General features: G+C 44.3%; 2 protein-coding genes across 5 annotated transcripts in view; one reads left to right on the top strand and one right to left on the bottom strand.

Moving 5' to 3' along the window:
* pcolce2b (procollagen C-endopeptidase enhancer 2b) overlaps window positions 1–1610 on the bottom strand; it is a 13907-nt gene extending 12297 nt beyond the window's left edge. The window contains exons 1-3 of the mRNA XM_019883706.1: window positions 1151–1610; window positions 974–1082; window positions 7–92 (exon numbers count right to left, since the gene is read on the bottom strand). Coding sequence (XP_019739265.1) covers window positions 7–92; window positions 974–1082; window positions 1151–1230 — 275 coding nt within the window. The 5' untranslated portion in view covers window positions 1231–1610. The remainder of the gene's footprint in view (window positions 1–6; window positions 93–973; window positions 1083–1150) is intronic.
* A 927-nt stretch (window positions 1611–2537) lies between these two features.
* Window positions 2538–14230, top strand: u2surp (U2 snRNP-associated SURP domain containing). Of its 4 annotated transcripts, none has more exons than XM_019883807.1 (25): window positions 2538–2653; window positions 3242–3340; window positions 4037–4151; window positions 4503–4627; window positions 4717–4787; window positions 5383–5471; window positions 5795–5877; window positions 5975–6140; window positions 6708–6919; window positions 7217–7260; window positions 10154–10258; window positions 10353–10419; window positions 10675–10838; window positions 10957–11119; window positions 11214–11293; window positions 11486–11573; window positions 11666–11803; window positions 11918–12110; window positions 12261–12344; window positions 12432–12483; window positions 12562–12709; window positions 13037–13147; window positions 13223–13344; window positions 13419–13610; window positions 13806–14230. In XM_019883807.1, exons 1-25 carry the CDS (start codon window positions 2609–2611, stop codon window positions 13945–13947), a joined length of 2898 nt encoding a protein of 965 aa, XP_019739366.1. In that variant the 5' UTR covers window positions 2538–2608; the 3' UTR covers window positions 13948–14230. The 4 variants fall into 4 exon arrangements, with proteins under 4 accessions (XP_019739366.1, XP_019739375.1, XP_019739384.1 ...); XM_019883816.1 differs by having other exon boundaries at window positions 11921–12110; XM_019883825.1 differs by having other exon boundaries at window positions 11921–12110; window positions 12261–12341.
* The last annotated feature ends 409 nt before the right edge of the window (window positions 14231–14639 follow it).

Raw genomic sequence — 14639 nt, forward strand, 5'->3', positions numbered from 1 at the left:
CTGTACACATCCACATAGTCGTAGCGACACAGGCTGTCGTTCTCCAAGTCGAGGAAGCGGAACGACAGCACCACCACTTTGCCCTCTGGGACCTGTAAAGGGGACGATGTGGATATCATTGTGTTGTTAAATGGTGGGCCCTCCGTTTACGATGGGCCCCAAATTTCAAGATTGTGAACAGCGTGAAATGAAGTTAGCACCCAACTTTGTGTTTTCACTTGATTGTTTACCATTTATGATTTTAGCATACTGTAGGTTAGTGACAGACTATGGCATTCGGGTTATGTTGTCGTATTTACGCAACTTCGTCAGCTTGAATTATTATGACATAATGTTCTCAAATTCTTGTGATCTGATGATAAACGTGTGAGGTCTTAAAAATTCCTTTTTTTTTCCCTCAGCGGTTGCAACCTGAAAAACCTTTTTTTTTGTTTGTTTATTGTACATAAAAATATATACAGTAATAAATTGACAGAAAGTAAGGTAAGTAAAATAGGAAAAAAGAAAAATCAACACATTTTTGAATGAAAATTAAAAAAAATCAGACTTTTTGGATATGTGACAATATGGAGCACACGTGTATCATTTTCCTATTTAACCCTTTCATGCACCCTGTAATCCGATAAATTGTCCACTGTAGTAACCGCTGTCCCTCCAAGGGTTAATTATCAAAACAAACTGTCAATAAATTATGATCATCTACATTCTACAATGATGATAATGGTTTGAATAATTTATTCCGAATATAATAAAAATATATAGTTATTATATGTCTGCAATTTGCTGGCAACCAGTTCAGGGTGTCCCCCCGCCTACTCCCTGAAGACAGCTGGGATAGGCTCCACCGTACCCCGCAACCCTTGTGAGGTTAAGCGGATCAGAATATGGATGAATGGATGTTTGTTAAATACTATTACAATATTTTAAGAAAGTGAATTTGGGGAAAACTATTCCAAACAAATTGCTTACTTACTGTGATCCTCCACACGCACTTCGTATTTGGAGGGTAAACTCCTGGGTACCCCTGACTCCCGATTATTCCAGATTGCCCAGTGATGTTTCCCCCACATGTAAAAGAGGGTCTGGAAAAATAAGAAGGAAGAATACATCATCTGCTCAGTAGTAAACAACAGTCTTGTTTGCTGTTTACCTTCTCTGGGACTGCGAGCTACAGACTTGGGCGAGGAGGGCGAGACACCACGCGCAAACCAGCCCGTACACTCTCCACATTGTCGGCTTGACCGGAGCGGGCTGCTCGCCTGCTGCTCCAAAGTAAAGTGGAAGTTCCTGCGGCAAGGAGAGTCTGCAGTCTGAACTGGATGAATGCAACGTTTGTTTTCAATGGAGGAGGAAGACGAGGAGGAGGAGAAGGGGCAGGAGGAGGAGGAGGAGGAGGGGACAGAAGACACCGGGAGGGTATAAGGACTTTAAGTACAACCAAAACATTGGTTGTACATCTTAGCATTTAGCATACATTATATAGGACGCTGAAAGTGCACACAGCATCTGAAATGGACATTTTCCATCGTTGACGACTGGACATGTCCGCGTGAGCGCCGCTCCTTGGTGGGATTGTGGTACTACACTTACACGTCAGCGCTAAGCAGAAACATTTTCAATGATAAATTATGCAAAATCCTCGTTTTTTTTGGGGGGGGGGCTTTGGCATACATAGAGATGACTTTGACTGCTTGCACCAACTTGAATGTATTTTTATAGAGCCCGTTATTTTCTTAACCTCCCTTAGCATTGTTGATTTGTTTTTTGTTCGTGTTTTCTTTCATAAAAAAGGAGCCTCAGGCATTTTTGTGAGAATACACTTGTCAGCTAACCCTCTAATTAAATGGAACATTTATATTTTCCCATCTGAACCTACAAGCATCCATGAAAAAATATTTTTTTATGACATAAAGCCACGAAATGTTCATAATTTCAAGTTGTACAACCCTGACTTCTGTAATTGCATTTAGTCACATATTTCTAATAATGTAACACTGTATAATTAACTCTATATTGCGATAAGCTCAAGAAAGAAACGTATTTATTCAGCATCTATGACATAAAATGTTACCATGACTTTGTTTTGTTATCATTCTATTAATTTTATGAATGCTTAATTTGATCATTATTAATTTGATAATATAATCAAGCAATTTATATTTCTTCATAATTATGATCGTACTGTTATGATTATGAATAGATTAATCGATTAGTATAAAGTATGTGTGTAGTGTCGAAGCTCTGTACAATATATATAACGAGTAATTATTTATCCACAGTATATGTATTCCACAGATAAATATTACAGTATAAAACAAATGTAATCTAAGACGATATTTGCCATATTCAGCCATCCATCGGTCCTTTCCCTCACGTGGGTGGCGTACGTACACAAATAAAATTAGTAGTGGAATCATTTTGTATAATTTTTCATATGGTTTTCACATGTCATTTATCATATATTTGTTTGATTAGTAGAACTTTTTTTAACGTGTGTTTTTTTTTTCCGAACACGTGATCGGTGATTGATTACGTAGCCTAGCGTTCACATTGGCCTCACATCATCTACTTGTCGGTGATCGATTGTGTTTGAGTTCCACGCCAAAAAATGGCGGACCGAGCGCCAGGAGGTTCTCAGAAGCCCAGCGCTAAGGTGAATTTACCCTTTCTGGATACACTCCGTCATATTAGCGACGTGTGGACGAAGGTCGTGTTAATGTGGGTCGAACGACATCGGCGAAAATGTGAACTGTAGAGCGCGTCTAGCGTGTACGCCACTGTGCTAACATGCTAACCATCCGCCTGCTAACCTTCGGTTGTGTGGCCACACTTGCTACTGCGTTAGCTTAGCAACGCTAGCAATTCCCGGTCCACAAGTCCCGCTTCTTTCCCTCGCAGCAAGACCGACTTCGGTACATATTATTGTGCGTTAATGTTAAATGTGTACTAGCTAGTGCTATTACGATGAAATATGTTTTTACTGTAGATTACGTTTATTCAAAAGGTATTTTGGCCTTACAATAGCAGCGATGTAGGCCCCCCCCCCTTGTTATTTGAACTCATTTACAGCTAAGAAACCGAAATTCAAGTGAGCTTTGCAACAACCACGTCAAAACATTACGTTCTACTGAACAGACTGTAGCGCGTTTTAAGCAGCGCTTACGGCTAGTAGCTAATGGCAGCTGTCAATAAATCAAGCATATGATGATGACATTTAAGTGGCTGTTCTTTGCATCCGCAGGCGCTGCTCGAGAGCAAACTCAAGTCTTTCAGCATTGGCAAAATGTCCGTGGCCAAGAGAACTCTCAGCAAGAAGGAGCAGGATGAGATCAAGAAGAAAGTGAGTAAATGCAGCCTCGATGTGAGCGCAAATCCACACCGCCCCCCTTCAATGTTTGTTACTGCCTATAGTGGGCAGGTTTATTCCTCGCCCAAACTGAGGTAGACATGCGAACATTCTGACCTCTTTCGTGTACGCCTATGCTCCCCAGTAGCTCAAAGAAACATTTGATCAATTCTCTTACTCTGAATGTTCGACTTCCTTAAACTGTGCAACTCCCACCATTCCAACAGCAAGGTTTCACCCGCTTGCAAGAGGAAGTTTTCAGCAAATACTTAATGCGCCCCAATGGTGATTCACTAATCACCAGGGGTTATATGTACATAACCCACGATGGCAAAGTGAGTCCGAACTCGCTCAGGTAGATTCCGAGATACCAACTTCTTCCCCTTTAATCAATTCTGTTGTATTTTCATGAGTAATCTACGCGGAGAATGCCCAACATACGGCTATCGGTATAAAGCTAACAGCTCCCTTTTGCTGATTTTGGACCTAATAATTCCGCACCATTTTGAGATCAAAAACTACGACAGCAATCTGCAGGATTTTCCATAAACAGAATACTGGCTTCTGATTGTTCTATTGCCATTCGTCATTGTGACCATTTTTTTTTTCTGTGCCAGGTCACATATGCTCAAATCTCCAGCTAAGGGTATGAATGAATGGTGTGATTTGTTTTGGGATTCCTGCGTTCAGGAGGACGAGCGTGCCGCGGCGGAGATCTACGAAGAGTTCCTTGCTGCATTCGAAGGCGGCGGCGAGGGGAAGATCAAAGCTTTTGTTCGCGGGGGGATCGCAAATGCCACAAAAGGTAAGACATTGCTGAATTTTGCTGGAATGTGCAAACCACCAGTTTAATTTAATTGCGTTTACTTTCCCGCCTTTTTTTACGTTTACTTTACTTTTTTTCACAATTTAAAACAGTTCCCACATGTCTTTAAATGTTGGATCTAAATTGTTGAGACACTTTATGCACCCAATATTTTCCCCTTGCTGAACCTGTTACACTTTCATTCGATGACACCCACGTCACTCACCAGGCCAAAATACATTTATTTTGAAGTTGGACAACCAACATTCCACCTGCCCATTTTTCAGCCATATCCTGATGTTTTCATGTCGCCTTGAGCATTAAAATGCTGTTGTTGGTCTTCCCCGCCAGAGGAGGCAGCAACGGATGAGAAGCGAGGCAAACTGTACAAGCCCAAGTCTCGCTTTGAGTCCCAGTCCAAAAGCATCCTGCCCCTGGAAAACCCACCTCAGTTCTTACCAGTAGACAAACGACACGTGAGTATTGCTTTTGGTTTAAACACACTGACAAAAACAAAATCCCTGTCCTTTGCCGTGTTTATTTTTTTTTTCCTGCTGTTTTACAGTCTGCCAAGAAGAGCAATGAAAAAGAAAAGAAGAAGAGCAACCTGGAGCTTTTTAAAGAAGAGCTTAAACAGTACGTCCCGATATTTCTTGTTGTCTTAACTGGACTACATCTCGCCACATACTGTCAGGATTTGTCATCATAAATATAGAACAAAACGCTTAAGGTTGTCGGTCTTCAATATTTTCCAACCAGACTGTGGAGGAAAAATTACCGTATTTTCTCGACCGTGCGGCGCACTGTTTTAAAAGCGTAGTGTCAATTACGGGCGCTATTTCTTTCACACATACACAAGACGCATTGTATTACTGAATGCAGGCGTGGTAAAACGTATGCTAGCTTAAAAAAAATACGGTAGCAGAACGTGACACTTTTTACGACAGTAGGAGCAGAAGATGGCCATTTTTCCATGTAATCCGCCAGATGTTGCTGCGCTACGGTCATCAGTCACACAACAGCATTCACAGATTTTGGAAGTCGGTGCATACACGAGGCGCCCCGTCCATTTTGGAGACAATTTCAGACTTTTGCGCCTTTTGCAGCTGTCCAATAATTGGGCCTTGTCTTCGATTTTACAAGAAGGAACGTACTGAAATTCAGCTTGATTGTTGGCATGTGGCGTCGCCATCTGACATTGTTGATTGCCTGCTTTTCAATTTCCATTCAGAATTCAGGAGGAGAGGGACGAAAGACACAAGATGAAGGGACGAGTTAGTCGTTTTGAACCCCTGGGCGGCACGGAGGGAAGACGTTCATGTAAGTGTCCCCTTAAAACTGCTCCGGTCTATTTTTATAACTACAAGAAAAATAAAAAATAAAAAAAGCGTCTGACCCGGTAATCCGCGTGATCTTGGCCACAGCTGATTTGCACCATACCCCGAAATAAAATTTACTCTGCGTCTCTGCTTCTTTTAGCGGATGGTTCTTCACAAAGAAACCGTCCGTCCAGTGGTAACTTTGAATTTGAATGCAGTGGCTGTGATGATCTGTTTTCAAATGGTTTTTTTTTTCCTTCTTTTTTTTCCCCCCATTTCCTTGGCCAACAACTGAAAGATGTCTTTTCTTTTGTGTGTCTGCAGTTTTGGATGACTGCGCACCCGGTTCGCACGATGTTGGGGACCCGTCCACCACTAACTTGTATCTAGGAAACATCAATCCACAGGTATATTCACACCGTCATGCATATTATTATATTGTTGGTACTTCGAAAATAAACATGTCTAATGACACGTCACACACATGGTGTCCCGGTTTGTTAGATGAACGAGGAGATGCTGTGCCAAGAATTTGGCCGCTACGGACCGCTGGCCAGCGTGAAGATCATGTGGCCCAGGACGGACGAGGAGAGGGCACGGGAGAGGAACTGTGGCTTTGTGGCCTTCATGAACAGGAGGGATGCCGAGCGGGCCCTCAAAAACCTCAACGGTACGTTTACTCGTTTGCTTTTCACCTTTAAGAAGTGTTTGTCAACTTCTATTGGTGTGTACTCCCAGTGATATGAACTATGCCTGGATCACGTTTTGAGGCTCCCCGTACGATATGTTACATGGTCTGACTTATTGATTCACAAAAAGGAGAGAATCAACGAAGACTGTGAAGTACAGTGGAGGGGGTATCATGGTTTGGGGTTGCTTCGCCTCCTCAGGGCCTGGACAGATTGCTCTGATCGAAGGAAAAAGGAATTCCCAAGTTGACGAATACGTTTTGCCCTGGGACTTTAGGCCAAATGTCCACCAATGGAAGCTCAACAGAAAATGGGTGATACAACAGGACAATGACCTAAAGCACAGAGCACATGAGAACATTTGTTTGTGGGGTATTAGTTCAAGCAGACTGCGTTTGTCTATTGTGACTTAGATGCAGGGCAGAACACATTTTATGACCAATTTATGCAAAGGTCCAGGTAATTCCAAAGGGTTCGCATACTTTTTCTTGCAACTGTAGATATATATAAGGTTATTATTATTATTATTTTGCTTTTGTCAAATGCAGGAAAGATGATCATGAACTTTGAGATGAAACTGGGATGGGGCAAAGGCGTGCCCATTCCACCCCACCCCATCTACATCCCTCCCTCCATGATGGAGCACACCCTCCCGCCACCTCCCTCGGGCCTCCCCTTCAACGCGCAGCCCCGCGAGAGGCTCAAGAACCCCAATGCGCCCCTGGTCCCCCCACCCAAAAACAAGGAGGACTTTGAGAAGGTAACGGATATGAGCAGCTTTTTGTTTTTTTTTTTTTCGTGTGTATTGTTTTTTTTTTTCTTTTTTCTTTTTAAAGTCAGTGTGTTGGTAAATGTTACTTGAGTGAAAGGTAGCTGCTGTTAGCGAGCATTGTTGCTTAAATGAATTAGTTTACGCTAAATGTTTGTTTTTGATAGAGGTTTTGACTAGGCCAGTGTCACTTTTCAAATGCATTTTTTTTAAAAATATATTTCACATGTTGCCTTTTTAACAATACTCACGTTCTATGTTTATTATCTGATGTGACTTCATATACAGACTCTGTCGCAAGCCATAGTCAAAGTGGTTATCCCAACAGAAAGGTACATGCTTTTTTTTCCTTTCCCCCCCTAAATTGGTATACAAACTCAGAAGCCAAAACTTGAACAAACAACATCCCATCATAAGGAAGCTGGATCATTTGATTACTGCATGCTACCGGGGGGCTGGTCAGTGTGTGTGAGCAATGGTTTAGGCCATCACTTCTACACTCACACACACACACACACACACACACACACACACACACACACACACACACACACACACACACATCCATCAGGTCTTTGTCATTCAAACTCACTTATTCGTGGAACCGTCAAAGTGGAATGCAATGACTCAAATAGTAATGGCATAATTCCAAATAGTTTCATCAAGCTAATGCTAATGTAATGTGTATGTCAAGGGAATATTTTTAGTTGAAATTGGGCAGGCACGTCTCTCGAAAATAATGGGAAGCACATATTTTTCGATTTTTAAAAAATGTTTTTTTTTTTTTTTTGGCAACCAAGCACATATTAAATTCTTATGGGTACGTTACAGCAAATTATTTTTTTACTTGTATGTTACAACTCGCAGATACCAAGTACAGATTCCTGATTATGCCGTTACATCTTGCAATGGTGATTGAAAAAAAGTTTATTTCAATCAAGTCTTGTTCAAAAACACAAATGTTTTCTTGAGCTTGGCATGTTCCGTTCATGAACATTTTAAAAGTGACATTTTAGCACTCCCATGTTCTGGAAGCCAAGGTATTTTAATTTGGTGCTATCTCAGTCTGAACACCAGGGGGCACTATGTAAACTGCCTCAGCCTGACTCCATAAAAAAAAAAAATTCCATACAAGTAGTGATATAAATGATCTGCATAAGCACACAGCGGACAAAAGCTCATAGTCTGACGGCGTGGTCTCTGCATATTATCGAAGTACCGATAAATTGTAAGTGGGGAGGGGCTCCATCTTTGCATCTGCGTGGAACATGGCAGTGATGTTAGGTGACCTGCCTGACATAAAACACAAAATAAAAAAATCTGCACTTATTTTGTTTCTCCAGATCGGAATGTGTTTGACTTTGAAGGTTCTGCGACATTCTTCCAGCACGGTAGTTCAGCGCCCGTTTTGAACATCTCCGACATGAACACCCTAGCCGTTCACGCGCGCCGCCCGACCATTGCTCACGTTCGCCGTCCTCCCCCCTCGTGGCGTCTGTCACGCCATTGGGACCTCATGTCAATCCGGCCCCACTGCCAAATCCAAACAAGCCACTTTTACTTAGACTAGCCATGACCTTTGACAATGGCCTTGGTGAGCAGCACACGTTGAACTGTCTGCGGCAGCGCGGGACCCGAAAAAGGCGTCATGGGATGGATTGGGAAAGTATACGGGATTGTACCCCTCCCCCCATTGGTACGATCGGCTCCAATACCAAGTAATTGTGATCTGTGTTGACCTCATGAATTAATCAATCAGTGAGTCTAATTTGGCCACTCTCTTCTAAAAAAAAAAAATGACCGCCAATGATCCACTCGGCATCACCGCTAACTCGTTGATGCTCCCTCAACGCACGACATCACACCAGTCAGCGGAGCAGCGTGACACACGGAGAGGTGACGCGTGGGCCAGCTTTGCTCAAACCGGCGTCCTTGTCGGTGTGTCACATTCCCAAGTGTCTTTCAAAGAGTCTGAGTAGTTGTATGACAAATCATTCAAATCAGCTGCACTTCAGCAATCCAGACACCAGGGGCATCCATTAACTTGCACACAAATAGCACTCGATATTTATTCGTCATTCACATTGACGTAGGCAAAGTGATAGATTGTTTGGAATTGATGCATGGTCACAGGATGCGTTTGGAATGTTGCCTCTCTGTTAAAAGTCGCAGTTTGTCCGACATATGGCAGTCACTTTCTCTCGTTGACTTCAACAATTCAATTCCCATGTGATACTTAGCTTTTGTCATCATGCGGTTTTAAATAATCTATACTGTGTTTGTTTCTAGAATACATTTAGAAAATGGATGCAACATAGGGCCTTTTGGCACTTAATGTCTTTTCTGCACTATAAGGCGCTTTGGAACATGAGGCGCACCTTCACCAAATGGCCTATTTTATAAGTTTTCATATAGAGGGCGCACCACATTATAAGGCGCATAGAATAGAAGCGACAATAGTGGCTATGCATCCATTGGATGGTGCTACGCTAAATGGAATACAATACAATACAGCTTTATTTATTTTGAGCCTTTACAACTTCTGCAACTGTAACAATGAGAACTGGTCACAAACATGAATGACAATACAAAACAAATGAAAGCACGGCAATTAGTGTCAGGCAGAGCCCTTTTAGGTTACAATTGCTTCCTGCTCATAATCACCACTAGATGGCATAGGAACACCAACAGGGAACCAAGTCAATGGGGAATAGAAAGAGAGTTAGTCATTTTATATTAGGCGCATCTGATTATAGGGCGCACTGTCGGCTTTTGAGAGAATCGAATGCATTTAGGTGGGCCTTATAGTGCGGAAAATACAGTATTGACAAAAATCAACGCAACGCTTGAAAATCAACTTCAGACGCAACAAATTGCTGTACATCAATAAAAAGCAAACGCAAGACAATTGAATATAAGGTCATTGAAAAACAGTAAAACAAATGACACTAAATAAGGGCTCCAGTACCGTGCCGTGTTGAATGCCGAAATATAAAAAGGGCCCTGTTGACCCGCAATTTAAACTCTTCCTCTGTCTTGCTGCTCACCTGCATCGTGCTCAAGTAGATCAAAAACATTTTGTCGCTATTGAGTTGCCGTCGGAGAGGCAGCAGTTCAAAGCATTCCAAAACTGCCGAGCAGAAATAGAACTGTGTTAATGTAGCTGTTTAGAGTTCCCCCCCCGCTGGTCTGAATCTGTTCGCTTTAACTGTGTCTTTCTTGTAGGAATTTGCTCTCTCTCATCCACCGAATGATCGAATTTGTGGTTCGTGAAGGCCCAATGTTTGAAGCCATGATCATGAACCGGGAAATCAACAACCCCTTGTACAGGTCAGCCGGCCCGCCCCCTGTCACGCAGGCGCCTCAACCGCCGTCCCGCGCTTTGCTCTTTTGACATTTTTCCATTTGTCTTCCCCTCCTGAAGGTTTCTGTTTGAGAACCAGAGCCCGGCGCATGTTTACTACAGGTGGAAGCTCTACACCATACTGCAGGTCACTAACCCGTCTTGAATTCGATGCCGTTCGGATCGGTGTCGTTAACAGAAATACACTTTGGAACATTGTCACATTTTGACAAAGAATAGGGGTCACGTTTGTCGTTTTTAATGTGAATATTTTGCCGCATTTCTGCATAAATGAGGCTTGCGGGTGCGCCACCTACCGTAAATTTAATAGACTTGGACAAGAAGAAGAAAAAAAAAATGCATGTCTAACATCACAAGCTGATTTTTATTCTTTTTTCCCCAGGGCGAAGCGCCGGTCAAATGGCGGACGGATGACTTTAGGATGTTCAAGAACGGCTCCCTGTGGCGCCCCCCGCCTCTCAATCCCTACCTCCACGGTCCCTACGACGAGGGCGAGGACGAGGACGAAGAGGAGGACTCGCTCAAGAAGGGCTGCTTAAAAGAAGAGTAAGACGCGAGAAGTTGTGTCGGGAATAATCGTTGCAGCGCGCTTCAAACGGCGCTCCCCCCGTTGGCGTTTGTCGTCCGAGCATGGAAAATGACATTTCCTCTGCACGCTTTGCAGTGAGCGAGACAAGCTCGAGGAGATGCTCCGCGGCCTGACGCCCAGGAGGGGCGACGTCGCCGAGGCCATGTTGTTTTGCCTCACTCATGCCGAGGCCGCCGAAGAGATCGTGGAATGCGTCACAGAGTCTCTCTCCATCCTCAAGACCCCTCTCCCCAAAAAGGCAACCACACAAACATATTTTACTCTTAAAAAAAAAAAAAAATCCCCGTGTCATCATCTAATCAATACCACTCACCGTTTTGTCACTCTTTCAGATCGCGCGGTTATATCTGGTGTCTGATGTGCTGTACAACTCCTCTGCCAAGGTGGCCAACGCCTCCTACTACAGGAAATAGTGAGTCAGCGTTTTTGCATGTGTGAATGTTTTACTTAAGTGTTCAGAAGTTCGTCGATAAAACAAAACAAAACAAAAAAAAAACCCTTGACCCGAGGCTGATCAATAATATTGGCTAGTGAACTTGTGAAAATTCTTATTCGTCCATGAAGCCATATAAACATTTACTCGTTTTGTCCTCTCCCTTGACAGTTTTGAAGTGAAGCTCTGCCAGATTTTTGCCGATCTCAATGCCACATACAAAACCATCCAAGGTCACCTTCAGAGTGAAAACTTTAAGGTATGCGCAGGGGGCGAACGCGAAGCAACCAAGCCCGTGAAGTTGGATTGTGCGTGTCTTGTCATTCAGCCATCTTGTCTCCGTGCTTCCAGCAACGTGTGATGTCCTGCTTCAGAGCGTGGGAGGACTGGGCGGTGTATCCGGACCCCTTCCTCATCAAGTTGCAAAATATATTCCTGGGTCTCGTCAACCTGGCGCCCGAAAAGGAGCCCGTCGCAGTTCCCGTTGCGGTAAAACGAGAACGCGCAATATTTCACGTCCACGGCCAACTATGGATTGCAGGGAACTGGTCGGGTCTCAATTCTTTTTCGAGATTATCGTGCCAATCTTGATCACGATTTGTGCAGCCCGAACCCACGGAGGACATCGACGGCGCACCAATCGGCGAGTTTGCGGACGGCTCGCCCATCGAAGACGTGGACGGGCTGCCCATCGACGGCGGGCCCATCGACGGTGCCATGATCGACGGGGCCCCCCTGGACGACCTGGACGGCGTTCCCATCAAGCCGACGGAGGAGGACATCGACGGAGTCCCCTGTGAGTCCAATGGAGGAATATACAGTTGTGGGTCAAACCCCACAAAAACAGAAAATATTTTTCTGACATCGGTGGTGCCACAAAAAAATAAAAAATAAAAATACAAGCAAGTTATATTGACACAAATGGGAAACAATTTTCCGTTTTAAGTCGACCAGTCCAAGGAGGCCACTTTCAAGGTGGCGCCGTCAAAATGGGAAGCCGTGGACGAGTCCGAGCTGGAATCTCAAGGTTGTACGTGTCGCACGTTTCATTTGCTTTTTCAAACGCAGTCATCAGCTGTTTCTCTAAGCACGCATCCCGCTTTTGTCTGACCTTTAGCTGTGACCACCTCGAAATGGGAGGCATTCGAGCAGCCTGAAGAAGCCAAAAGGTGAGCGGGGCTCTTTTCACACGCTGGACTGCGGTCGTCTGTATCGCATATGAAACGGCCACGCGCTTTTTTTTGAAGGTATGCGGAGCACAGCGACGACGAGAGGAGTCCCCGCTCGGCAGCGGCCACCCCGAGCTACTCCAACCCCGGCAGGGACGACGCGGACCTCAAGGCCAAACTGTCCGAAATGAATGAGGAGAAGCGAAGCAAGCTACGGGAGATAGAGGTGAGAGGTCACAAAAAGAAAAAAATCAACAATGTGCGCAGGCGCGATGATTGACTCACGCAAGTGTAAAATGAAATGTTAATCCAAGATGACCTGTTGTTCTCCTGCGTATTCGAGGCTCTGTACTATGTTGAAGTGATTGTGAGGAGCTTCACGTTTGTTTGTTTTTCATGCTGCCAACTCGTGGCACCAATTCCTCACCGAATTTGGCTATTTGGGGCAGAGCTTGGTCACCAGGGAGAGACTATACCATGAAAAAGTACATTTTCCACAATTCCCCTCTCGGACTGTAAATAACAATGAAGTGCGTGTCACCATTCAACTTAGGTGAAAGTCATGAAGTTCCAAGACGAGCTGGAATCGGGGAAGAGGCCCAAGAAGCCTGGTCAGAGCTTTCAGGAGCAGGTGGAACATTACAGAGACAAACTGCTGCAAAAGGTAGGAAGGACTAAAAGGCGTTCGTTCACCCGGAATCTTCCATTTGTTCAATGTTTATCCGCTGTGCTGCCGCAGGAGAAAGAGAAGGAGAAACAGGAGCGGGAGAAAGAGCGAGAGAAGAAGGACAAAGAGAAAGCGGACGCGAGGTTGAAAGACTTAAAGAAGGAGAAGGAAGACACGCCGACCAGGAAAGACAAGTGAGTCAAACGTGCACGCGGTTGTTCCTGCCGAAGCGAAATGCTTGACGTGCGCTCACTTCCCGCGCTGACAGGTACTCGTCCCCGGCCGCCGAGAGGAAGCGGCGACACAGCAACTCTCCCAGCCCCAACCGTGGCGGCAGCAGGCGAGGGCGCTCGCCTTCCCCCCGCTCGGAGCGGTCAGAGCGCTCGTACTCAAAGGACACATCGTCACGCTCGTCTCACAAGGACTCCCCGCGCTCATCTATCAAGAAGTCCTCAAAGAGGTACGGCACCAAAATGGATGGCTTGTGTTTCCCGTGACAAAGTAGCATCAAGATGGTCGACCAAACCAAGGGTGGGAGGGAACACATTTGTGCTTAAGTGCCACATTTTTAAGACCGAAAGATGGGCTGTGTTATTTAGATCGACAGTTTTAAATGACATTCTTTAATTTATTTATTTTTTGTTGTCCTCCCAAGATCTCCGTCGTCCCCTCGCACGCCCAAGCGCACGCGGCGGTCGCGCTCTCGGACGCCCAAGAAGTCCACCAAGAAGTCCCGTTCCAAGTCCAGGTCCCCGCACAGCCGATCTCACAAAAAGTCCAAGAAGAGCAAACACTGACACCTACGACGACCTTTCAAAGCACCACCACCGCGTCACTTTGTAGTGGAACAGAGGTGATGGGGCTGTTGTAATATAATTACAATGAAGCGGGCTGGGGGAGGTTCTCCTTACTGTTTTATATTGTACAAAAATTGTGCTTGTGTGTGTGTTCCCCCACAACACCTCCCCAGTGGAATTGATAGAGTATGATGACAATAGGCCGCCATTTATTCATGCCGTCATTTTCTGTTTTTGTAGTCCTCATTGAAAATAATTCCGAATAAAAGTTTCATTTTCAAGCTGCTTTGCGTGTCAGAGCAATCCTTCAAAAGTCAACGTTTAGTTTTGTTTTCTGTTTGGGTAGGAGGGAAAGATGTCTTTTGTTTTGACAGGATATTGAGGAGGAATGTCAACAGGAGTCCAGGAGACCAGCTGCAAGAAACGCCTTACGATACATGGTCGTTTGTTTGCTGTTAAAAACGGCTTAGTATACATGGTCATTTTTTTCCAGCTAAAAATGCCTTATTAACATGGTCGTTTTCTTCCATCTAAAAACGTCTTCCAAAACATGATCGTTTCTTTAGACTAAAAAAGCCTTACTATACATGGTCGTTTTTTTTCTACTAAAAACGCCTTACTATACACGGTCGTTTTTTTCGATATAAAAACGCCCTACTATACGTGGTCGTTATTTTCGGGTTAAAACGCCT

This window comes from Hippocampus comes, unplaced genomic scaffold (assembly GCF_001891065.2).
Source record: "Hippocampus comes isolate QL1 unplaced genomic scaffold, H_comes_QL1_v1.1 scaffold527, whole genome shotgun sequence".
NCBI classification, from domain to species: Eukaryota; Metazoa; Chordata; class Actinopteri; order Syngnathiformes; family Syngnathidae; genus Hippocampus; species Hippocampus comes.

Bases quoted from the DNA above. Each gene is read 5' to 3' on its own strand.
- u2surp (XM_019883807.1), top strand. From the start codon at position 2,609: ATGGCGGACCGAGCGCCAGGAGGTTCTCAGAAGCCCAGCGCTAAG. The intron at 10,839-10,956 runs GTAAGACGCGAG...CACGCTTTGCAG, and splicing joins AAGGGCTGCTTAAAAGAAGA to TGAGCGAGACAAGCTCGAGG. The intron at 11,294-11,485 runs GTGAGTCAGCGT...CTCCCTTGACAG, and splicing joins GCCTCCTACTACAGGAAATA to TTTTGAAGTGAAGCTCTGCC.